At 41.2% G+C, this 26,136-nt stretch overlaps 1 protein-coding gene across 35 annotated transcripts in view; it reads right to left on the bottom strand.

Annotated features, from left to right (window-relative positions):
* Positions 1–26,136, bottom strand: part of RBFOX1 (RNA binding fox-1 homolog 1) — a 2,033,710-nt gene that overhangs the window by 6,589 nt on the left and 2,000,985 nt on the right. For 21 of the 35 annotated variants that reach the window (XM_072835692.1, XM_072835693.1, XM_072835688.1 and 18 more), the window contains one exon: positions 12,094–12,146. The exons of the other annotated variants lie outside the window; for them this stretch is intronic. In XM_072835692.1, coding sequence (XP_072691793.1) covers positions 12,094–12,146 — 53 coding nt within the window. The remainder of the gene's footprint in view (positions 1–12,093; positions 12,147–26,136) is intronic. 35 annotated transcript variants of the gene reach the window in all.

Below are 26,136 nucleotides of genomic sequence, written 5' to 3'. Positions count from 1 at the left end.
ATGAACAGGACATAAAATGCAAAGACAAACTGAAAATCCTTGGGAATTTAGTAAATGATGCCAGAGCATTGCTTTTTTAGCCTCGCTAAATCCTTGGGAATTTAGTAAATGAGGCCATACCATCGCTTTGATGGTATTCCTTTAAAACGGGTATGAAAATGCCCATTTAGAGATTTTTTATTTTTTATTTTTTATTTTTTTTTTACTTGAGGAATGGTATTACCGTGGCAAGTTTCCTCTCTTGAGGCGATAACATATTGGTAGTCTGAATGCGTTCGAGGAGAATGTAGCTCCTGCCTCTTCCCTCCACGTACTTTAATGGTAAATTCTTATTTGCCTATAACACTGGGCAGAGCTTCAACGTTCGTGGAAAACCCAAGGTAACAATTTGGCCGTATTCTTTTCCAAGGCAGAAGAAAAATACAGCAGCACTGAACTATTCCTCGTAAATGAGCAGGCTCCTTTTCTCCTCAGGGTGACCTCTACCTTCAGAATCCGATGGTTTTATTATGATTAATAAATTTCATTTCCACAGAGGAAAAGGGACCATGTCAGCTCAAACTGAAAGCAAGGAGGCTGCTTTTCAAATGCTAATTTCTAAACACGCCCTTGTGTGACACTACAATTTAGACACAAGGTTATTAGGGAAGATGTGGACTGGAGTGCTACTCTTGCGGCAGAAATGCCGGGCACGTCAGTGACCTAATGTCCTCAGAGCTGGCTAAGCACAGCCCAGAGGAAAAATGGCGATTCCTAGGGACCCCGATAGGGGTGATGGGAAAATGTCTTACGCCTGCCATTTTATGAGCGACTTATACATATCGTCACCTTCCATGCCACCCATCCCTGGCCGCGGTGGACAATGATGCAATCAGGTCATGATGGTCTCCATGTCCCCACATCTCATCCATCAGAAATTACAGATGAAATCTTCCATGTGTCTACTTTACTCCATTCCACACTATTACCACCCTAACCTAAGGCGCCAGGGTTTCATCAGAACGAAATCTACAACAGTCTTGTCTTTTTGTTCTACTCCTGCCTCTTCAAACCATCAGCCATTTATATCTGTAGCTAATAAGTCTACCATCTATCATATCCTATCTATCCATCCATCATCTACCTAGTTAAATATAAACCTAATCATATCACTTCCCTGCTTAAAACCCTTCAGTGGTTTCCCATTGATCCCAGAATAAAACCCAAACTTGAATGAGTTGCCCTTGACCCTCTTTCCATCCGATCATGTTCCCTTCTGCCCTTTGCTCCCTATATTCCAGGCACACCGTCCTCATCACTACTCCGTGAACACATGCAAATTCATTCTCTCCTTACAGCCTTGGTACTTGCCTGTCCTTCATGTAACGTAGCAAGTCTCTAACCATTTTGTTTGCTTACATCCCCACCTGATTATTGACCCCTCCCACCCCTGCCCAGAAGGTCAGCCCCATGGAGGCTGGGCTAAGTCTATTTTGTTCACCTTTTTACCTCCGGCATCCACCAAAGTAGTTGGCCACAGTACAAGTGAACAGAAAGCCAAGCCAATGCTGCTGCATGAGTGAAGGCAGGGAGAGGGAGGAGCAAACAGGAAAGAAGTGAGTCCCAGAAGACACTGGCACCCATCCTTAGGATCCTGTCAGCAGCAAAGATTCTTCTAGATAGGCTTTCTGAAGATTCTCGGTCAGCTGCTTCCAGAGACATTCAAAACCCTTCAAGATACTCAAAAGAAAAGTTTCTGGGGACTCTGGAAGTACAGAGCGTAATTTCATATCACCCCTAAGAGTTCACAGAAGACTGGCCAAGATGCTGGAAAGCTCTTCAAAACCATTTAGGGAAAAGCCAACCAATGAAATAGAAGATAACAGCTCTGCTGATGACCTCACCATGGCTTACAGCCAGGTCATCATGAGCCCATGTTTTTTTTTTTTTTTTTTACCTTAGCAGCAAGTAAAAACCAGGAGGCCACCCATGATGCTGGGTAGAGCACAAGGCATGGGACAAGAAGATCCAAGTTCAAGTTTGCCTTTGCAATGTCCTTTCTCAAAAACTAGGTAAGTCTCTCTCTCTCTGAGCCTCATTTTCCTGTCCATTAAGTGGTATTGTTGAGTCTCAGCCCCATCTAATTCATAGATAAAGTGCATGGAAAGAAACCAGGGTACATTTTGAAGCAGTCTACAGATATGAGAGATCGTGATGTGGGGAATCTTATGCAGAGTTGCCAAGCCAGGCTCTCACTGCTGCCCACACCTCTGGTCTGTAGAGGCAAGATTCTCTTCTAACATGATTGCGTGTAGCTCTAGCAGTCAACCTACAGATATTTGGAGTTAAGCACTATCTAATTTATGAGTTACAGATGTGGTTAGAAGTGCTGCATTTGACCCTAAGATTATGTTGGAGTAAAATGAATAACTATGCTGCCTGTTGAGTGGGAAATGAGAACCTGTGTTTGTGAAAGTGCTTTGTCAACTCTACTGAGAAATGCAAATATTACTTATTATTAACATCTGAATCCAGTTGAAACAAGCTGGATGCTAATGAAATACAATAGAGCTGTGCTGGTACCCACACCAGGATTCCAGCAGTGAAGTGATTTTCTTATAGGGACACAGTAAGAACACTAATTAATTTCACTGTCTGTATTTTATTCTATATCTCAATTAAGAGCCTTTATGCCCTCATGGATCTTTATTCTTCCTGTATCATCACTTCCCCATGCCTCCTGTCCCAGAGCTAGCTGGGGAAACCCTGGGTTGCAGAAAGTTAAGTGAACATCTCCCACCCTACAGATGAAGTTCCCAGTGGCATGTAGCTCTCCTGGACAGCCCAACCATGGCAAGGAGGTCTGGAGGATTGTGCCCCCACCACACTCAGAAGTGTTGCAGAGCATGCTTTCAAAAGAGTATGCATTCTGATCACTGGGGTCTCTGCACTGTTGTCAGGGGCTATAGGTGCCCTTCTAATTATATCGAAGATATAGTCTGAAAGACATTTGGGAAAATGAATCCATGCCAGTCACACACATACAGGACCATATACAAAGGGGGTACCATACCATAACCCTGCAGTTCTAACAGCCTGCTATTTGGAGAGCAATGATTTAGCTAAGGCAAGTTTCCTTCACGTCCCTATGGAAGGGCCACTGGGCTCTGGATCCCAGTATGGCTCACACTGCTCTGGGTGTCAGAGGTATCCAATGAGAAGAAAGACAGAAGCTAACCTGCACAGGAAGAGGGGATCCTCATCCCACCTCGTCACTCTGGTTTCTTGAGCTTTCCCAAATGAAAACCAAAGGACTTTTAAAAGAAAACCCCCTGGTTTTCATTGCTGCGGGTATAATCCACTGATAAGTTGTTGCTCTCCACCCCCCCACCCCCATCCAGAGAGAAAGCACCTGGAACACCGTTCCAGATCAGGCGTTCTTTGCATTTGGGAAAATGCTCTGCTCTCGGCAATTCTCAGTGGCTGGGAAGGAGCTACGTGAATATGGGTCAGGAAGAGGAAGCAAAAGACCACATGGAGGAAAGTGGGCTTTGGAATCCCTCAGCTCTGTTCCAGCTATTGTATTAGTTCCTACCCTGATCCACTGCAAATCAATCCATTTTCAAAAATAGAGTGTTACCGGCATTTCTATTTTCCAGCTGGCCCATCTCATACTCATCATTACATAAAAATGCAGCAGAGCATAGTAAGATCCCAGGTCCTTACTGGTGGAAGGTGGAAGACTTCTGACAAATCCTTTGGTGATTTTGGACTGCAGGATCTGACAGGTCCCCTTGGCTTGTGGGTTTCTGTTAGCTCAGGGTGGAGACAAAATCCCTTATTTCAAAAGATGAAGAAATGCAGCTCACAATATGGGAGGCCACAGAAGGCCTTTCCAATTCCTGGTTTGGGGTAGCTTGAGATACCTTGCAGATAATGGCTCTCACTTTCATGCAAATAAACATCTACCAGACAACCAAGAAGGCTGAGGGCAAACCCTCCTTTCTCAAATATTAGATCACAATTTTCAGGCTGTGTAATCTGGGTTAGCATAATGTGCATTGGTTTGAGAAGATCTTAGGATAGAAATGGTAATGATGGCCAAGATCTGGGGCACATCTTCCAGGGTCTTACACAGCAAGGACAATGAATTAATCTCTTCACTGCAAAGAGACCTGCAACGACTGATACTAATCAACCTGTTTCATCTCCACAGGAAGAAGTAAGAGGATTCACAGGACCTTAAGCCATTCATCCTGGATTGTCACAATAGGGGAAAAATCTTCTTTAAAGTATTAGATGGAAACCACTTGAATGTATTGAGGAAGAATTTAAAGAGAGATGGGTTAAAAGGGGATGTTCCCATTCACTTTCCTATGGAGAGTCCACCGAGGTCTGAGGTCTTATATGAACATATTCACTCCTCTTTGACTACTATAGCCTCTCCTAGCTTTAATCTAGACCATGACTTATACATTTGTAGACCATGGGAGGGGGTGGGGTGACCAAGCTTTTTCTAAAAATCTTCTCAAGATACATGGGAGAGAAACTTATCCAGTCCCGTAACTCAAAACATCTATAAAGCCACCTCAAATGTAGCAAAACTTCCACAAAAAAAAAAAAAAAAAAAAAAAAAAAACCAAAAACCCAAGTACAAATAGAAGAAATTCTCCAAATGAACAACATGAAGTCATCTCAACTTGACTCTGACATTTCTGAATTCTATTGTTGCTCACTTCCTTTGCCTGGATTTGAAATGATCACCTTTACCAATCACTTAATACATTTTTCAGCCTCACATTTTCTTTGCTCAGAACCAATGGGGAAAGCATCTTCTGGACTCTTTATATTCTAAATGGGGAGTCACAGAGTTTGCTCATCCAAATGGTCACACCTCTGAACTGTAACTTGTTTACATGTAAACCTGTAACATCTATGAAAAACAGACCATACCACCCATGGCAAATCAGATGGCATTATACTTTCTGTACCCTCTGTGCAATTCCAAACCTCTTCCAATTCTGAATCCCAATAGAACAGGTCTGAGATAAGAATCTTGATTCTAGATTCATCAGAGCAGAGTAATAGCCACTGCCTGGGAGCTGAGAAGACACAGTAAGTCCTGCTTTTGGCCATAGTTCCTTCACTCTGGAATGCCTGCTCCAATAAAAGGCCCATAGCCATACTCGCTTAAATGCCAAGCTCAAGGCTGTCCTCCTCTTAGAAAGCCTGTTTCTAGAAAGTGTCCTGATGACCACTCTACCAAAACCACTAAGAGATTCCCATCATGCTTTGAAATCAACATGGCCCCCCAGCTAGGGTTCAACCTACTGGGAGAACCCCGAAGAGTAATCTTAGAAAGTTTATCTCCTCTCTGAGCCACTTCCTCCATCTGTGAATGGAGGTAATGGTACATACTGACTGTATAAGGTCGTAGTGAGGTTGACATGAAGGTTACTGGTTACCAGTTAGCAGCCAAATGACTGTCAATCATTGATGCTATCAAGGTGGCATTGCCTTCTATCCCAGGTGGGGTCATGACACTAAAGCCCGTGAAGTATTTGTGTCAGAACTACCCCTGAAGTAAACATCTGGAGCCTCCTGTAAGCAGATCAAAGATTCTGAGAGGTTAACTAGCAGGGTGAGAGGAATGAGTCCGCGCGAGCACACACACACACTAACTCTACTCTCACTTGGAGGCAAAATTAAAACACAAAGTCAGGATATACTGCCAATATCCAGATTATCTGCCATGATGTTTTAATCAAACCCTTTGAATATTCATTTGAGCAAAATAAATGAAAATCTGGCTCTGGAATGGTACTGTCCAATAAAAATATAATGAGCCTAAGATGAGCCATTTTAAGTTTTATGGTAGCCACATTAAAAAAGTAAAAAGAGGGATGCCTGGGTGGTTCAGCGGTTGAGTGCCTGCCTTTGGCCCAGGGCGTGATCCTAGAGTCCCGGGATCGAGTCCCATATTGGGCTCCTTGCATGGAGCCTACTTCTCTGTGTCTCTGCCTCTTTCTCTCTCTCTGTCTCTCATGAATAAATAAATAAAATCTTTAAAAAAAAAAGTAAAAAGAAACAGGAGCAGTTCAGCCTTATATATTTATTTAATCTAACATATTGAAATATTATCATTTCAGTGTGTAATCAACTTAAAGATTAATGGAATATTTTACATAATTTTTGTACTAAGGTTTCAAAATATAGTATATATTTTATACTTACAGTTCTTCTCAATTTGGACCAGCCACATTTCACGGGCCCTATAGCCAAATGTGGTTATTGGCCACCATACTGCAGAGCACAATTCTAGAAAAACCTACTCTATGTTCTCATTACCACTGAAAGGAGAAAGGTTCCTGATTGATTAGCAATGTGGTTCCTAAAAAATTAGGAATTACCCAGGAGATTCTATTAGAATTATCTGGGGGAACTTGTAAGAATGCAGATTTTCAGGCTCACTCTCCAAACCTATAAATCAGAATCTCTGGGGCAAGGGCATGGGAAGAGGAAATGGATTCTGCATTTGTAATAAGTTCTGGAGGTAATTTTCATGCGCTCTAACATTTGATAACTGCTGTTCTATTTTTTATTCAAATTCTGCACTGATACAGCACTCCCTCACCCAGGCTAATTCAGAGCTATCTGGATATCTTTAATTTTTATAAGTAAAGTGATAGAGACATTTTATTTTTATAGGGTATTGCTATTGCCTGTAACTAGCTTTGAACAATGCCTAGTGCACAGCAAGCTCTCAATAAATGTTATAATTATTTTTACTAAGTTCCTTTGTTTATATGTTCCCTGAACACCCTGCACTCTCCTATTATAATACACATCACACTTTATTGGAAACAGACCAATTAACTACAAATCAATTTGCTGCATGACGACTTTGCTGAATAATCAAATAACCAAAATGTAAGGAAGACAATTAGGTAAAGTTTGCTGAAGGATCAATTAGGGGAATGGCCAATTTGGAAACTTCTCAATATTATCAGAGGCTGCATGGACGTGGAGGTATGTGTTGATGTGCCTGTGTGTGCACATACATGCAGTTTGGGTGGGGATAGAAGGATGGAAGGGGATGATGACACCCTGTGTGGCCATGAACTTGCTTCTGATAATTACTTCATAAAGTATATAGCAGTCTCTTTACAGGGGTTGGCTTTAATGGCTTTGGCCATTCATTCAGCCAAGGCTTTTTTGCAGACCCCCTCTCTTACCTAGTGTCCAGTACTCAAGAACTGGGAGTGTGTTCCCAGGTTGGTTTCCCATGTCTCCAATATGGTACTGGTCCAGTGGAGGAGGCAAGACTTGCTGCTTGACAGAGACCTAGCTTCCACTTGCACCCCATAAACACACAAGCATGCATACACACTCCCTTGGGCAGGGGGCATCTGGATTCAGCAGCCAAAACAATTGGTTCAAAGTTTCTTGTAGTTTTCAGGGAATGGATTATCCTGTTGGTTGATTTTCAGCCATTGATTTTCAACAAAAGATAGACTTCTGGAGAACTGACCTGGAACACACATAGCTTGTTCAGCCCTCTCTCCTGGGATACGCAGAATGTTGCCTGGTAAGTCAGCTGCTCCCTTCATCACTCTGTCCCTGCACCTAGACCAGTCCCCAGCACATTAGAGTGTTCAACACACACCTGCTGCATGAAGGGGATGGGCCAAGTCAAATAAACACCCAGTAGAACAGCCATTTGGAGAACTGTCAAGTTCCCTAGGGCCTCTCCGCATTTTAACAACTCAAAAATACTAGTTTTTTTAAGGAGCAAGATAGCACAGTTAAAGAAAGCAGGAGAACTCCATTTGGAGGCAAAGGTCAATGTTCCAAGGTCAAAGTACAAGGAGCACATGGGAGCAGCATGGTTTAGTGGAAAGAACTTTGTCATCAGATGGACACCACTGGGATTTGAGGCAAGTTACCAATGTTTTCTGGGCTGGAGCATTATTTTTTTTCCTTTTTGTAACTTCCAAGATGAGGATGAGGGTAACATCTGCCTCACTGAGCTGATGTAATAGGTCATATGTGCATGTATACACAAGCACACACACACACACGAGGGTATCTATGTATACATGTAATTTATCATGCTAGCACACAGAATTTGCTCACAAATGATAGGAAGTTAGCATTACACCCTGGAGAATTCAGTGAAGCCCATTTGAGGAATTACTACTACAGGGATGGAGGGCTCACTCAGCATGGCGATAAGAAGTCAGCCCTCCATGGAAATAACTGATGCGCCTTGAAGCAAAAGGGAGAGTGTGTTCGTGTAACATGGACTGAGCTTCATATGCTTCTTATCTGCCAGCCTATCCTGCTTGTTCTCCTGTCAAAATACAGCCCAAAAGCCAACCACCTCTTGGCTCTTCCACAACCGTCATCCTACCGCCTGCCCCCTCTCCCTGGGCTGCTGGAAGAGACTCCCAGCTAGTGCTCTTTCTCCTGTTCTTGTCATCTTGTGATCTGTTCTCCATAATGCAGTCTAACTCATCATTAAAATAATAAGGCACATCACAGCTGACACTCCAGTGCCTTCCTACCACACTTAAATCTTGAGTGGTTTCAAATTCTGCAAGTCCTAAGTTGTTCTGAGCCCTAGCCGTCTTCCTGATTTGATCTCCAAAACTCTCACTTGTACTCATATGCTGTGGCTACGCTGCACATGATGTTGATGTGCAGCCGAGCCTGGCCACCTCAGGCATGCGTCAACCACATGGCATTTGCACTTGCTGCTTATTCAGCCTGAAATGCTTACAGTTCCACGATGACGTACCTGGCTCGCACCCTCATTTGATTCAGTTCCCTGCTCAAACGTCACCCTCTCAGAGAGGTCCTTTCTGCTCACTGAACCTAAAGTAGCATGGTATCCTATTTTCTATCTACCCCTCTGCTCTTGGATTCATTATAGCTGTTATATAACTTGACATGCAAACCTATCACATGCCTCTGCATCTGTATGTTGGGTGACCAGTCTCCACTGGATAGGAGGCTCCTTGGAGGAAAGGCTTCTCCCGGCTTATTTAATGCTATGTCCTAAGGGCCTAGAACACTTGCTGATACACAGTGATGACTCACTACATGTTAATCAACTGAGATGAATTTCTTGCTGCTCTGCCAAAATAGCTAACCTGCTTCTCGACCTTCATTCGAGTATAAGACCCATATTCTACTTCTACTACAATCACTGGCCAGTCCTGGAAAAGCTCTAGTGAATCACAATGGCAGGGAGACCTTGGTTCTAAGAAGGGAGAATCATCTTGTCCTTTTGTTGTCGCTTCCTTGTAGGATCCTACTCATGGAAGGTTCTTGATATTACAGAATGAGAAGCTATCCGAGTGTCCAAGGTGAGGGTTGGGCACATGCATGTTGAGGGGTTGGTGCTGCTGTCAAAAGGCCAGTTGCCTGTGTCACCCATGTGAGCACTTGTCTTTCAAGAGCAACCAAACCAAAACCAAAACCAAACAATGAATATCACTGCTGGAGACACTGAATAAGAAAACAAATTTTCTTGTAAATATAGTCTCACAAACTACACAGACGAACAAGAAAAGTGTCTTCTACGTGGCAAGAGCAGAATTGACATTTTGGCATCCTTTCCAAAAGACCCAAGTGAAAATCGTCACTTTTCCTTTGGGGACAGGAAGAAAATCCCTTCAGTGCTGCAGATCCTACTGCCCAGCAATTTTTGTCTTACCATCTTTAGCCCAAGCCTCGACAAAACTGGCCAGCTCTGCCCGACGGGCAGCTGTGTAAGAATAACACATCTTTATAAGAATTTCAGTTATAAAATCCATCAAGCCCTCAAAACTGAGATTTTTAAGCATCTCATTGATTTTTTTTCTTCATTTTAAAAGAGAGAATTTGCCTTTTGTTGAACACTGAAATCCAGTAGATACCAGGATTCAAGGGACCTGCCCTAAGGAGTGTTGTTCTGCATGCAGGGATGGTTTTGTTGGTTAGAGTTGGGGGGGAAGTGGAGGGCGCGGTGTCCCGGGTTCTCCCAGCACGGGTGCAGATGAAGCGCTTAGAGACCTCATTTAAACCATGAGTCACAACCTTTGTTGACCAACCAGTTCTGATTGTCCATATTCATTCTATGAGGAGGGAGGACTGGCTGGGAGATAATTTGACATTTGATTGATACGGGTGTCTCCTTTTTCATGCTTGGTTCAAAATTCAGAGTTCAAATTGAACCTTATGAAGCATACAACATATTATTAATATGGCCATCAAAGCAACAGGGATATCTCTCTCAATTTGAAATCTGATCAATAGCAATTCATTAAGAATTTACCAAGCAGCCACCCTGAATCAGATAAGGTAGGTGAAAACACTCGCTCTACCCAGGCAAACTTTCATTATCTGTGGCCTCTTTTAGGAATATTGTTTGTGGACCACTTGCTTACAAGGCAAGGTTTGTTAAGTCACGGGATGGAATCAATGTCTATCTCTTGAACCTGCGACTTTGCAGTGTGTGATCTGTGATGTCCGAAGCTAATTTCACACACAGGAACAAGAGAGCATCTCCACGGGAGAGCCGAGGCTGTGCTAAGCAGCATATCCGCAAATGGCATCTATTACCATTTAAAACCAACGTTCCTCCCACCCCAGCCAGTTACCCCTCCAGACACATGCTCCCTTTTCAAGCTTTTGAAGATGGTAAATGTCTCTTGCATCCCAGGAACATTTCCCACCGCCTCCCAGCTACGCAATGATCCATCTTCTACCATTAAGGATTGGCGAAGTGTTAGGGATGTCACTACCTCTCATAGGGAGAAACAGATCTTTGAGGTTAGGGGTTGAGGAAGGGGAACAAGAGAGCCCTTGTCCAAGGGGTTTTATAAAAATGGAGTCAGCTGGCACTTTAAAACATGAGCATGCACACTTCTTGGGACTCCCTGGGTAAGACGTTAAGCCATGAAAAATATTGAGACCGATTCTATCAATGAAACCGGCCCGACTTTTTCGAACAGACAGGGTTGGGGACATGTGCCTAGCAATATGTCCTCTCTTTAATTCCTTCTCACCGAAGACTCAAAGTAGGGAGTGAAGCGTTTAGCAAACTAGCCTTTATTCACTGCTCCGTTGATAAAATGTGATTGGAAGTAGATGAAGTTCTATTTGCAAGGCTCCATCTAATGTAGGCTTTTGAAGGTCATGTCATATTTGACTACATGTTAATGAGCTAAACAGTCCTCCCTTCTGGCTAGAAGCAACATCTTAGTAAGATTTCCTAGTCATGGTTTTGGTCAAAGTTTAGGCGTAAAAGCAAACAAAACAAAAAACAACCCCCCCCAAACAAAAAAACAACCCCGAATCTGTTAGCACTCACCTAATCTTGACATTTAATCAAGCAATTTCATGCTAATGAAAGTCTAAACGTAACTGTTCCAAACCACATCAAAGTAAAAAGACAGGTGTTATTTTGATGGACACATCATGCGACTGTGCAATTTCCATTTGCCAATGCCCTGATTCCAAAAGCAGAAGACTTTGTCTCTCTAAATCCTGCTACTTGTAATAGGTTTTAAAAGAAAGGAGCTAGAGGATCTTTGATTCATAGAAGAAAGATCCCCTTCTCATGAGACAGAGACAATTCCATTCCCCAATGCCTCTAGCTTTCTGGACTCAGTCTTTTATAACCAGTCATTCAGTAAAGATCCCAAATAATTCACATATACATCTGTGTGAACCCAGACAAAATATGTCAGCATACAAGTCACACATCTGTGTCCTTAATCTCCCCTGTTCAGCATTTTAACATAAGAACACTGCTTATACCATAAGATTGTATTGTGGCTTCATTCAATATAGTCTTACTTTTCTAGATCATGTTTTATTAAAACTGGAAATAAAATATCCAAGTTAGCAAAATGCCTAGTATCTTTTTAGACAGCAGAGCCTAAGGCTTCAGCTATACTCCAAAGATATATGGACTTTGTTTTTGTCTTTTTTTTTTTAACTCAAGTTTCTAGAGTGACCAACTGCAGCATGTGAAGGAAAAAAAAAAAAAAGAGAGAGAGAGAGAGAGAGAGAGAGAATACTGAGCTTTGGATGGATGCATCAAGAAGTAGCAATGTTTGTTACCTGCAGAGGTGTTACAAGAAATTTCATCTGCTGCAACGAAGACGAACTGATTTCTGGAAGAGAAGATAAAATTCACAATACTGCTCGCTCAGGGGGAAATGTGCTCTCTGCCAACTGGGTGGATGTATTCAGATGCGGGGAGGGAGGGGTGCTTTGTTTGAATGGATGTTGCAAGGAAATGTGTTGATATATCTTGGACTTCGAGAGTTTAGAGAGATCATGAAACAGGCATGCGGGGGACCTCGCCAACGTAATCATGGTGATGTCAGAACGGGGGCCATGTACACACTGTTGCACCATCATATTAATACTGAGTGTTACCAGAAAGTCATGCCAGGGTACGTTTCTAAGGCTAGGGCAACTCAAACTGTCCTTGGATTTCTGCACTCAATGGAGATTACATTTAAAGAAAATATGGACGGTCTGTTAGGAAAAAGGGGATACTGCCTACGAAAACCATAAAATTCCAGACTTTATTATTGTAGTATAATACGAAAAAAAAAAACTTTTTAAAGGAAATAAAAAGAAATGCTGCCATTTCAGAAAAGAATGTTATATGGTATCATATTTATGGATAATAATTTCCTCATCAAATTAGGCTGGCTACATAAAGAAGGTAAGAACACTCATCTATTGGAATAAATCCTTTTGTACCAAATTATTTTTAATGATGCAGTATTTAAAAGAAAATTAAAATGGAAAACGCTATTTTTACTTTGACTTAGTAAATCCGGAATGATGATAAAACTCTCTTAGGATGTCTCCAACCGTGGCATTTGCACAATGAAATGTGTTCTAAGTCAGACATACTGTTTATTTCTCTAAAAATAAGAACGTCTGGGTGAGGCAGATTATAAAAATGCCCCCAATGAGATTGGCGAGGCTCTTAAATGCCTCAGAAGTGGCACATTGGAGCCTCTGGTTCTCATTCGTTAGATTTTACTGTGCGTCTGAATCATTAAGAAGCAAGATAAATGCATTTTGGGGGTCTTAGTTTGACTGGTCTCGTTCAAATGTCTTAATGCTTCCAAAAGTATCTAGTGATTGAACATTTCTTAAAACACCTTAAGAGAGTTTCACTGTTGCAAGAGGTATATCCCTGGAATATAAATAGAGCTACCCTTGGAAAATTCACTAGAATTTAGCATCCAGTTGAAAATCCTAGCTCTCTCCACACCAATGAAATCTAAGCAAAATTACACATGCTCTGAGAATAGTCTTCTGTATGTTTTTCTTCCACATAATGAAAGTCACAGCCAAGTTCACTTATCACCTCTCTTAAAAGACTAAAAGTTAGTGTCACTGGTTTTTTGCTATCTTTTTGCTTGGGCGCAGACTTTTTGAGCCCCACCAATACCTGGCTTCCAATTTCTGAGATTTGAGGAGCAGCAGTATAATTAATATCCCTGAAAATGAAGATGTTTGGGTTGAATATTTGTTTTGACTTGTTCACCTTTGACTTACTCCAGGGGCAGTAAGATATGGACACCCCAATTACATGCATGGGATTCATGGGTAGGCCAAACAAACACTTGGAAGGACTTCTGTTTCTAGAATGCTCACAAGAAGGACTACCATAACTGAGAGTGGCGACCTGACCCTTATCCAGAGAGGCAGGCTCTTTGTTATAGCCATTCTCCTATTTATGGGGTGGCCCTCATTAGTTAAGTGGTTCTATCCAATGCAGACCCTATAATCCTAGAAGATTCTGCTACCTTGCTTCCCACTTCTGTATTTTCCCTAAGGAACTGTCCTACTTGCTAAACATTAGGAAAACAATGAGAGGCAACCAACAGATATAAAATGATGTTTGATAAACAGGGAAAACGAGTAAGAATGCAAACTACAAGTATGTTTATAAAGACATTAGAACTTTTTCTTTAATTGTGCCAGAATTTTTGGAAATATGATGGTCATCCTTCATAGCACTCTTCCTTAGGACATGATACTCTAACTCTGGAAAAATAATGTTATCATTTCTCCATTCCCTTCTTTTTCCTCTCTTTCGGGTAACCTATATATTTTGAATTTTTTTAGAGTGCTTTATGATTCCTGAGCAAATTTCTGAACAAAGGGATGACTCAAGAGTTGGCTCAGAAGACAGCCGACCATCAAACCAAATCTATGTCAAAGCATAAAGTTATCACCAATAGTGATATTTTAAGGAATATGCCATGGACCCTGTAGCAGTGCCAATATTAAAAAGAACATTTGCAAAAAATAGTTCTGTACTGGATATATCAGTTCTGGATTGTTTTTTTTTTTTTTTTTCCTTTTAATTCCACGCAAACAGTCCTACAACATCCAGGAAGATTTCCCTAACATTTCAGAAAACTGCCTTTCTATGGAGCTCATTAATTCCATACAGTCAGCTTGCGTGATCAGCCTCCCACTATGCTACCCTTTCACCAACTAATTATAAGTACAATTAATAGGAAATCCCTGCAAATAATAGCCTGGGGAGGGATGCCAGGCCAGCGTGGCCCACATGTGAGGCCAGTAGAAGAATCTGGGTAGAATTATAAGGGACAGGATTCATGGCAATGTCTCTGTCCACTATGTTATACCATTTTTTATATACGATTATGTTTCTCCCTACTTGACCTTTCAGAAAAACGATCTCTTAGCCCATAAATGGATCATCCATGACCCTCTCTGTGGAATTTTTTACCCCAAATGACCAGAGAGAAGTATGATCAAAGAGATTAATGATGTAGCTGGGAAGTGAGCTATCCCCAAGCAAGGTCAGAACAACCCGAATGACCAGAGCAGTGCAGGTGCACTCTGGACAGTGGGCTTCTCAGAGGAGAGAGGAGACTCGTACGGAGCCTGACCCCTTATGCTAACCCTAGTCTGCTCTGCATGCTCAACACAGACAAAAGACAATAAACTTCAAAAGCAGTTATACTTGACTTTCAGCAAACTGGTTGTAGATGATAAAGTCTGACTAAGTAGTTCTCAGCCTTGGCTGAACATGGTAAAAACACCTGATGCCCTTCTAAAATTCCCAGTGATCAAGCTACAGCTAAGATCAGTTAAATGGGAATCTCTGTGAGTGGGTCTTGGGCACTAGTAGTTTCTAAAGAGCTTCAGGTGAGTCTCATACAAGCCAAGGTTGTATGAGGGCCACTGGTATAGCTGAATGGTTCTTACCTGGCTGCTTTGTAGCCCTACAAGGAGAGGTTAAAGTAATGTTAATGCTCTTCTCTCCTGTGGTCCTAGCCTAATTGGTGTGGGGGCAGGGTGTAGAATGAGGTAGTTTAGGAGATGCTTGGCTGTCTATCAGCCACAGCGGAGAAGCACTGGGTAAGCTATAAATGCGAGTGGAAAGGGAGTTGAATTAATGAATCTCTTGCAGCTTTTGTTTCTTTTTGCAACTTCCATTTTGCCACCCACCATGCTAGCCTCCAGGCAACCCAGTTGTGTGGCTGCTGAGGATGTAACCACAGACACACCATACATGGCCCAGGAATGGTTCCTTCTAGTTTCTGGAGACCTGAGAGAATGGACATTAAATCTCATTTTTGAAAGCAAAGCTGGTCTACAGTGGCCACGTGTCACTTTCTCTGTATCTGCTTCCTCCCCTGGACAAACTCAAGAGCATCTTTGCTGGATCTTTCCACTTTCCTTCAGAGTCTACATCTTATTCTCTTTTTCTGGTTTATTTTTTTCACCTGGATTTTTTTTTCCCTGTTTTTGAAAACTCCCTCTACTGCAGAATTTCTCAAACTTCCCTGAAGACAAGAATTGGCTAGAGTGCTTGTTAAAAATATAGATGTCTGGGTTTCAGCCCTGACTGCCTGAATCTGAACTTCCAGGAGAGAGGTGTGATCATCTTTACATTTGGCAAAAACCCAGGTCTGGTTGTTGACCAGCTCTGGGTGTCCCATTCATACTGTCCTAGCTAAGTAGCTGCTGCTCCTGAACCTGAGAATCATGGTTCTAGGTAATTCTTATGATGGGGACATTTGGGAACATTCTTAGAAATCTCCTACAAGTTCATTCCCATTTTCATTTTGGAGCCCCAGCTTTTCCCAGGAAGACTGTTTGACAGAGGCTTTGTGGGAAGGGAGAGGATTACTAATTTAAGAGAAATAATGAAATGGTTGTTTACTGAGCACAAGGGAGGAGGCTACGTTTGTCCAGTCTTTGCAATGTTGATGCCAAAGAGCCACTGGCCTAACGCCAATGGAGTATTTGCCCATGACAGGAGGCTGCCGAGCCTTATATCTATGTATTAACTGATTTAATTTTCCTGACAACCCCTCTTCCTATCCCAGTCTTTACAGAAGAGGAGGCAGAGGCATAGAAGGTCATGGAACATGTGCAAGCTGTAAGTGCTGGTGGTGAAATCTGAACATGGTTGACTTAAGACCCCCAACTCTTATTCACTCGCTAAGATTGTGCTCAGGGGCGCCCGCATGGGGGTTCTGAGTCAACAGTGCAGTGCCAAGTCTCTACGGAAGGACTTCCTGATACTTCCTGAACCTTCTGTTCCTCTCAGAGAAAATAATACAGTATTTGGATTCCCCTTTGAGTAGGATGTTAATTGAGGCTTGAGAGAGATAATTATATTCTGCTTTAACAACTTGGGATGTGGAATGGCATGGGCCATGGTCTTTCTCTCTTTTCATCCTATTACCAGACTTCATTATGTTTTACGATGGTTTTCATAGACCAACCATCTAGACTCTGAATCTGACTCAGCTGGTGGTACATTTAAATTAGTCCTGTGACCTGCCATATCATCCTTATATCCCAGTTTTCTTCTTAGGCTAAATCTCATCTCTCTGCAATTTTCTTTTTTCTAAAAATTACCCACGGCTGAATTCTAAGAGACAAATTAAAATAGTAGCCAGCCAGGGTTGCTGGAGGGAATGTGAGAAGCTGGATATCAAGACAGAGTAAAACTTGTGGCGGGCAGGGGAGGAGGGAGGACACACGGGAAATGTTCTCCCATCAAAGAACACTAGTTTTAAGTTTTACTGCTAAATATTCTGGTTGCTTCTCATTTTTTGGCCTCTTAATTCTGTTATGTCATTATTGCTACACAAAACTTGGGTTGGATATCACTCACAGTAAGTCTGTTCTTGTATCCAATGCTATGAATGTTGGATCTAGCACACAAACATACGCGCGCGCGCGCACACACACACACACACGCTGGTGTGATTAAAATCCCCCAAGGCTATCTACTAAAATAATCCCTAGAGCTTTAGAAGTTGTTTTTCTGGTCTGGCAGATGGAAGTCAAGATGCCCCAAGACAGTAGTGGCACAAAGTCAAATTAATTCTATCTGTAGGTTCTGGAGCACCTGTCGGTTATAAGGCAGTTTCTCAACCCCGACTGCTTATTACAAATCACACACACACACACACACAAATAAAATACTAATGACCAGGTCCATTTCCAACCTTTTAAGTCAGAATCTTTAACAGTGGTTCCCAGGCCCAGGTATTCACAAAAAGCCACTCCAGTGATCCTGATGGGTCAGCCAGTACTGAGAACTCATATTTCGACTGAATATTTCTTTGAACTTATGTGCCCTACCTCTGCAGAAAAGAGAGCTGTGTTCTCTGGTTTTTCAATTAAACTGCACTAGTGTTGACTGCTACAGTTTTTAATTATTAATACTTTAATTTTTGTATTATATAATTATATATATTGCTTAATATATTACTTATACTTATTAATTTTTTATAACTGTGCTTACCAAAGATGCTTCCTTTTAGATGTGTGGGACTAAGGTAGAAATGCACACTAAAATCAGGGATTTTTGCTGTTCATCTTAAGAAGTTGCTGGAAGGGTCATATGGCATCTAGCCATGAATGTTTTCTGAATAAACATAACATGCAGAAATAAGGTGCTTCTATTAAAATTGTTCTTGCTGACTTTACTAAATAGTTGGTCTTGTTGATTCAATCCTCAGATGGTTAGTGAGGGTTTGCTACCTGCCAGGCACCCAGTAAGCCAAAGGGATAGGAGTCGTGCTCTTGGCTGTTAAATCACCGTGGAACATCTATATTAGGCTTGGCTGTCTGGAAGCTCATATCCTAATTTATATTTCAGTTTTACTGACTAGAAAGGGGGACTTATTTGCTTGTGATCAGGATTTTGCCTCTCCCCCCCTACTCAGTTCTAAAACCCAAGAACTATAAAAAGCCCATTCAAATTTATATTTTCCCGTGCCTTGTTATTTCTATTTTAGTATTGAATTGCCTATGCTTCCAAGAATGAAATGGGGTGTAAACAAACAAACCAGCAAGCAAATAAACAGATTGACTATAGAGTCCTCTGAAAGGGTCTTTCCTGATCCTTTTTATCTTATATCCTTTAACATACATTTAAGATCATTTCATTTAGCCTCAGTTGCTATTGCTAACACTGTGTATGCTAAAAAGAATAATAATAAACTCTAACAGGGAAAGGAGAAAAGTGCTCTGAATCTATCCCTGATTTGAATATTTTCATCTGAAACTTCTGGGCTTCAGAAATTCAAATCTAAGTGCATCTCCCCTCCCTGGAGACCTTAGGAGCAGTCCATGTCTGTAATTTTAGTTTTTCCAACCTTGAACAATCTCCATGGCTCCCATTAATTTTTTTTTCTCAGCTAAAAAGAGAACTAATGGTGAATCTGGAAGCCCTTCCCTGTCACTTTCCTGGGCCTCAGTCTCTTCATTTGGAAACTGGGAACAATAATAGCAGTGTCCCTTAGTTTTTTTTTTTTTTTTTTTTTTTCTTTTTGTATTTTGAGGACACCATGAATGTGAAAGGATTTTATTTGGGAGAAAATTGCCATTTTGACTGTGTGTACTCATGAAAGATAATCATCTTCTCTCCCCAGAGAGAGAAGCATTTGTGTTTTTATGTTTTGGGCTTCCAAGGTTTTAGGCCAAGAGGGGCATAGTCAAGACCTTTTGAGGTTACAGGTCGTATCAAAGGTAGACGGGATCTCCTAGAAAACAAAAATCCCACCTCAGCTTTCATTGGGCAGGGCAAAGAGCAGGCACAGAGGAACCCCTAATGAGAATTAGTTTAAGACACAGTGTTAGAAGTGGGTCTGGCCAGTTCTGGGAACAACTACATGTGTTTTCTTGGGGAAGCAGCTCTCATATAGGGCAGAGGAATCTGGGCCTGTCCAGGGTGTCCAGGCTGAGGCTCTGGAGGCCAGAGAAGCCACACTGAGAAGGTCTGTGCCCACCTATGAGTTACATATAAAATGAAGTTACTGTGATGGTGGAAAGGCCCAGAGCCCTACAAATCCTCAGGGACTACCCCAGGCATTGGACATCTCAATAGTGGCAGTGGGAAAAGAGCAACACAAGTAGATTTGGTTTGACTTTTTGAAAAAGTAATTCTCTGTAGAGCAACTGGTTGTACAGAAATTTACAGCAGTGGAAGTGTAGGGGCCGGGTTTATGTGGGGAGAATGGTCATTTTTCCTATGATGTATCCCTAGTAGCCTGAGCTCCTCCATAGACAGGAAAGAACATAATGAACAGAAAAACAGGCTGTTTGATTTCATGATTTTCCCAGTTGCTTCCTCCTTCAGATTTTTTTTTTTTTGCCCAAACTATTTTTCTCAGTTTTACTGAGGTATGACCAACAAATAAAAATTGAATACAACTGGGTTGCACAATGTGCTTTTTTAGAGGTGTATGAAGTGATGACAATATACATATACACTGTGAAATGATCACCACAATCAAGCTAATTAACACATCCATCACTTCATACAGTTACCTTTCTTTGTGGGTGGTGAGAACACTTAAATTGTATTTTATTAGCACATTTCAAGTATCCCTATTTTTATATTTCTAGAATGGAAGTCAAGATTTAAAAACAAAACAAAACACTCCATCTATGGTCAAAAACTTATTCTAAGCCAGAAAACCTACTTCCACAGGAGCAAAACAAAATATGCCCATAGTTTAGTGATGTTAATAATAATAATGGTAATAATATTATCCTGAGTGTCAGGAGCTTTCTGTTCATGACCACCTTAGTTTCAATAACAACCCAATAAGGCAGGCATCACTCATGAGCCCCACTTTAAAGACGAGGCAGTTGGGGATCAAATAGGCTCAGTTAGCTTGCCTGTATTATCTCTATAGTAAATAATTTTAGCCTAAATCTAAATCTCTGATCATATTCTACAGATGAACAGCAAAGATTTGGTAATGCATGCATCAAAGTAGGTATACAAGACTTTGCCTCAAATTCTGACCAGACCAATTACAGGTTGCGGGCACCTGAGCAAGGTGCAGGTCCCCAGACTGTTTGTGTTATGGGGGTCCTGGAGATTGCCTATTGTAAACATGACTCACACCTGTAAGTGGGTTTAATCTTATTTGCTTGCTATTGCCTGTATACAGTGTTTTCAAATAATACCATATGCTCTAAAATAATCTGTTAACAAACAGCTGAGTTATTGAGAACCCTGTGGATTGTTGCCACCTCCTTTAGTTTATAAGTAATGTCAACCTTCATCTCCTTCTGATTGGAATTGGTATTATGGTATTCATTTAGCAGATGCAAAGAGCGAGGCTCAGGAAAGGTAAGACAAGTCCGATGGGAGTTTTCCAAGGTTACATTTTACGTTAGCGTGAGTCCATCACGCAATGGGTGAGAAAATATTAACATGTAATCAGTCTCATTACCCATAAATCTTTGGGGTAAAGAAAATGATCGATGGTAGCCCTAGATTAGCTGAGGGGGAGAGTTCCCACAGGATGGATGGCAAGGGACCCTTAACCACGGACGTTCTTACTCTCTCACTGAGAAAGGGAAAGTAGGGAGATGACTAGAAACCAACAACTTACTAAGACAGATTGTCCTATATCCTGCAAGGTTTGTGGACTGTCAACATTATTTACTGCGGATTGGGGTAGGATTGAATCTTGCCGTCTATGGTGGTGCTTCTCAGATGTCATACACACCCACCCTGGCGGTCTTGAGGTGCAGATTCTGATACAACAAGGCTGGGGTGGGCTTGCAATTCTGCATTTCTCACAAGCTTCTGGGGAGGCCGACTCGGTTGATCTGGGAACTATGCTTTGCAGAGCAAAGCAAGGCTCTCAGGACCCTTACAATGCCCCACCTCAATCTTGAGATTTCAGAACAGACTAAGGCAATCACTCATTACCTGTCATTCATTTTGAGATAGAGAAGTTGAAGGAAAGAATACAAAAAATAGCAGAGAAACAATCCATCATTCTGGGGAAGCTGTGGAGATGACATTGTCCGGGACACACATTTAACATGCCCCCATCCCCACCACCTGAGCTCATAGTCCACTAACTAGAAGTAGCCTGTCATCTTCTAACTATGCAGACGTGGTGAGGAAATAAGCCCCTCTTCTTTTAATGCACTCTAAAGTCTCAAATTACAAAAGTGGACCATGAACAGAGTTGGGGATTGAGGGCATGGTGGACGCATCCAACAATCATGGTTTTCTTTTTAAAGGGATTCCATGCCTGTAAATGCAGTGGGAAGTGCTAATCCAGGTTATCAGATGTTTGGTGTTTTTCTATAATCTCAGAACCAAAGCATTTCAATTAAAGTGATTAGGATAATTAAGGGAAAGGGGTGTTTAGCTTTGATTATGTCTCATCTCCCCGACACTCTACTGATCTATTTGAACATTCAATAAATCCTAATGAGACAAGAATAAGCCCAGGTATAATGACAAAACTGACAAGTTAGTTACTCCTTATGGAGATTCCCTCAAGCTTTTGCCTCCAAACTACCTTCTCTCTGATTCCTTATAGTGGCCCCTACTCCCAATGTTTTCCTGTGTTAATTAAATATGAAACACACTATGGTTTTGAGGAGAATTTGATTCCAGAGGAATCAATCACTGTGATTCATGCCAGGGAGAAAAATCACGAGAAGTCATTTATTTCTTCCAATGACTGTTCATATGCACATACTGCACACAGGTACGGGAATAATGTAGATGCCACATTTAAATAGAAATCAGTTCTACTGGGAAAGAATTTAAGCTTCTCTTCATAGATACAGGGTCAGAATTTCTTTTGATAATTTTAAAGGAAATACTAGAAGTTTTTAATGAAAAGTTACCTCTTACCCCAAAAGATGGTCTATAGTGAATCATGCAGTGACCAAAAAAAAAAAAAAAAAAAAAAAGGCAAAGAAGGGGACCGTGTTCACTGTTTGTCACATTCACACACTATTATATTGTGTGTCATTCCCTTCTCTTTGAGATGCTGCCTTCCATGAGGGAACCTCTGTATCTCCAGTGGAAATGGCTCCTCCGGAGGCCTCTGTGCCTCATAGGAGGCTTCTGACCTGCCTCTAGAAAGTATCAGGCTTTCTCACCTGCCTGGAAACCCTTCACAGCTGAAGGGCCCTGATGGTGCTACTTAAAGGATAGGTTTTATTTGCTTCTTTGTGGCCTATCAAGTCAATGATCTGCAACCCGAGAAGTGTGTAATTAGGCCATGACATGACCAAAGGAGTTGTTACATCTTGTCTTGTCACTGGCAAAAGTGTCTACCCACATGGCTGTGACAGCTATGGTCTACTGGGTTTGGAATTTCCTTTAATGTCTCCCCAACTCCTTGTTGGTCCAGTCTGTTGACTATTACAGTCTTGGTTCCTTTTTTTAACGGCTTCAATTACATACATGTTCATCCAATAGTGCATAACCGTTGTTAAGAAGCCATTATAGATTATGGACCAAAGGCAATTAGTTCTCGAAACAAAAATTTGAGCACTTTTAATGTGTATGTGTGTGTGCATATCTGTAAATTAAAAATAAGAGAAACTCTGGAAAATCTATTAGTAACAGCCATGTTTCTTTTCAGCACTGAAAGCTTTGTGTCCATAAACAGGAGTTTGAAAAATCATATTAATGCTACTATCAAGAGCTATACATCCTCTCCTTCATCATTGCAGAGCCCTCTCAATTGTTACCAAATATAATCATTATCGATCTGCACAACAGGTTGGCAGAAAATGTAAATATCTTTAGTTATTATAATTTTTTTTGGTGAATGCCTAATGGGAACTATTTGATCCATAGGCAAAATAGATAAATTATTGGTGGATTTGAGAGCAGGAAATTCAACTTTTTCATCACTAAGTCATGTCTTAGTTATGACTATTTGACGCTGCAAACATATCTTGTCCTGACTTTATTAACAATAGCATAAGGAGGCAGAGACAGTGCAGGACCTGGACTAATGGATGTTAGATACATATTCCAATCATTGGACTTCCCAAGACATTTGGAGAATCTACCTGGGATGAGCACACATGTTCTGCTCGTTCTGGGACAGTCCAGTTGAAGCCTGTTGTCCTGGACTCATTATTAATAACATTGCATCCTTTCCCTGTCTCAAGTGTTGCATTCTGGATAATCATTTCTAGGGTCACCCTCAGTATACTAATCTCATCAAGTTGTTTGTTCCAATGTTCTACATAGTACCTGACTCAGAGACACTACCGAAAATAAGTGACTTCAAAATAGAAATCTACGTGGTGAAAAGGGAAAAAAAAAAAAAAAAAAAAGGTGGCAGGGAAAATACTCCAGGACTGCTTAATTTAAGGAAAGCTGACATATCAAAATCTAACCACCAAAGAACTGATAAACTGAAGGGCTTACCTCCCCCCTACCCCCAAGTAGGTTTGTCTGTAACAAAACAAAAACAAAGCAAAACAAAACAAATTATTCCTGGAACTCATAGGATTAAAAATAATTAATTTGCATATAGTCCTACCTATTAAGTTTTAAAAGGCTTGTCTACCCCATACTCGAGTAGATTTGGTCACTGTTCTTCCTAAACTCTTTGAATCCAGAATCTGTTAAGGAAATAACAGATTCAAACCTCTGAATTTCAGGGATTCAGGTGGAATTAATATAACCTAGATATTTTTGGTTTCTTCAAAGCTCATTCTTGCCATCCAGATTTAAAGCTCTTATGAGAATACATGAAAATAGAAAACATGAACACTTTATGTAGTGCCCTTTATATGCCAAATCTTTCACAGCCATTGTCTCAATACTTCCCAAACACCCTGGAAGGTGGAATCAATACACCCATAACAGATGAAGTGATGGAATGCAAAGAAATTACTTCTCAAGATTGGTCCAATAAGATGCAATAGAGCCTTGTGATTAAGGGCACAGACTTCAGCTTTCAGGCTGAGCTAAAAAACTTGCTCAATTCTCCTGAGCACCTTCCCAATCAGTAAAATGGAAGGGCAACATCACCGTATAGCGCTGGTGTGACAGGTCCATGGCACCGTGTTTGTAAAGCGCTCAGCACAGTGCATATCACCATTGTTAGTATTGTGATTATCGTAATTGTGTTGTCATTGTCCTTACAGAGATGATGATTTGAGTCAAAGATTGTTCACCTGCTACATCAAACTTCAAGAAGTCTTAGTAAATCATGCAAATAATAAAGTCCTCCATTTCCATCTAATGAACATGCTAACAGGGGCATTGTCATATATACTGCCAAGTTTTACTGAAGAAATTTATTTTTGTCTGGTGTGTGTGCCTTGTAATGGGAAACTCTTTCTAGTTACCCTAAAGCTGCCTGGAATAATTAGCTTCACTCTCTCTTCCTGAGGGGACCCTGACCTGCCAATAACAAAACAAAACAAAACAAAACAACTCCAAATGTATCAGTTAAGAAAGTTAACTTTAAACCAAAAAGAACAATATAAATAAAATAAGAATATACTATATATATATATTTTTTCCAGCCTGGCATTCTGACTAACAAAGCTGGACATGCTTTTCTAGGCACTGGGGTATAGGATGTAAATAAAGGCATTAATGACTCATTTCTGCTACATTTCTATTACAAGTTGACAGAGCGTCTTTTCTTACATTGCAGAACCCAGGAGAATTCATCAGGGCATATGAAATTAGCAGAAAGGATAAAGAGCTAAAGTCAAGAACAACTTGAAAAAGGCAGTGTCAACAAAGGTACCAAAAAGGAACTGCTGTTTGCTGCTGTGTTTTGACTCAACAGGTGAGAATTGGAATCTAAACCGGTTTCCTTCTGACTCTGGATCTTTGTCTCAGCTGAGAGATGCTGGGGCACGGATACACTTCTGTCCCCTCTGAGCTTCCATGGGCTGAGCCCTCAGTTCCTTACTCATCCGAAAACCACCCTCGGCATCACCCAGGCTTAAAATCAGCTCATTCTATTTTTCTACAGTGGATTTCTCAGAGAAAAAAAAAGTTGAAAACATAAATGAAATGTAAGAGGAAGGCTACTCTAAAGTTGCAGCATTTGTTTTGCCAAATAAGAGCACTAAAAAGAAAACTGAATGAAAAGTGGAAAAAAAAAAAACAGGGGTGCCTGGGTGGCTCAGCTGGTTAAGTGTCCAACTCTTGATCTCAGCTCAGGTCTTGATCTCAGATTGTGAGTTCAAGCTCCACGTTCGGCTCCATGCTGAGCTTGGAGCCTTCTTTTCTTTTCTTTTCTTTTCTTTTCTTTTCTTTTCTTTTCTTTTCTTTTCTTTTCTTTTTTTTAAGTCTTTTTAATGACCATTCTCTGTCATTATTGTTTCATAAAAGAAAAGCTCTTTGTAATGCATCTGAGAAAGAAGCATGGCTAAAATCTGACTGTTCCCAAGCCCAGGGAGCTGAAACACTCGCTCACATTATGTTGCCCCTGTACACCTGTCCCGGCCACCCAGTAAATATGTCATCCCAGGCAGTCACCAGGTCTCGAACTGGCCTTGGGAGACAGTGCTTAAACAAAGCCCCAGGATAAGATCTGTCGATCCCTCTCTGTGCACATTACAAAGAATGAGTGCAGGGGCTTGCTGCTGATTCTTAACCAGGAACAGTTTCAACCGTTAGCGAACTCGCTTCAGGTAACAGGGCTGAGGAAAACGATGATAATTCCCTCCTTTGTCTGCTTTGCATTGTCTCCCCTCATTAAGGGACCTGCATTATCCACCGATGAAGCTTTCTGTATTCCACCCAAGAAAAAGTAAAACTGTTAAGTCCCTGAAGTACAACAATATTTTTTAAATTAACCCTTCTACAAAAAC

This window comes from Canis lupus, chromosome 8 (assembly GCF_048164855.1).
Source record: "Canis lupus baileyi chromosome 8, mCanLup2.hap1, whole genome shotgun sequence".
Classification (NCBI taxonomy): domain Eukaryota; kingdom Metazoa; phylum Chordata; class Mammalia; order Carnivora; family Canidae; genus Canis; species Canis lupus.
This window is presented reverse-complemented; position numbering and strand designations above follow the sequence as displayed.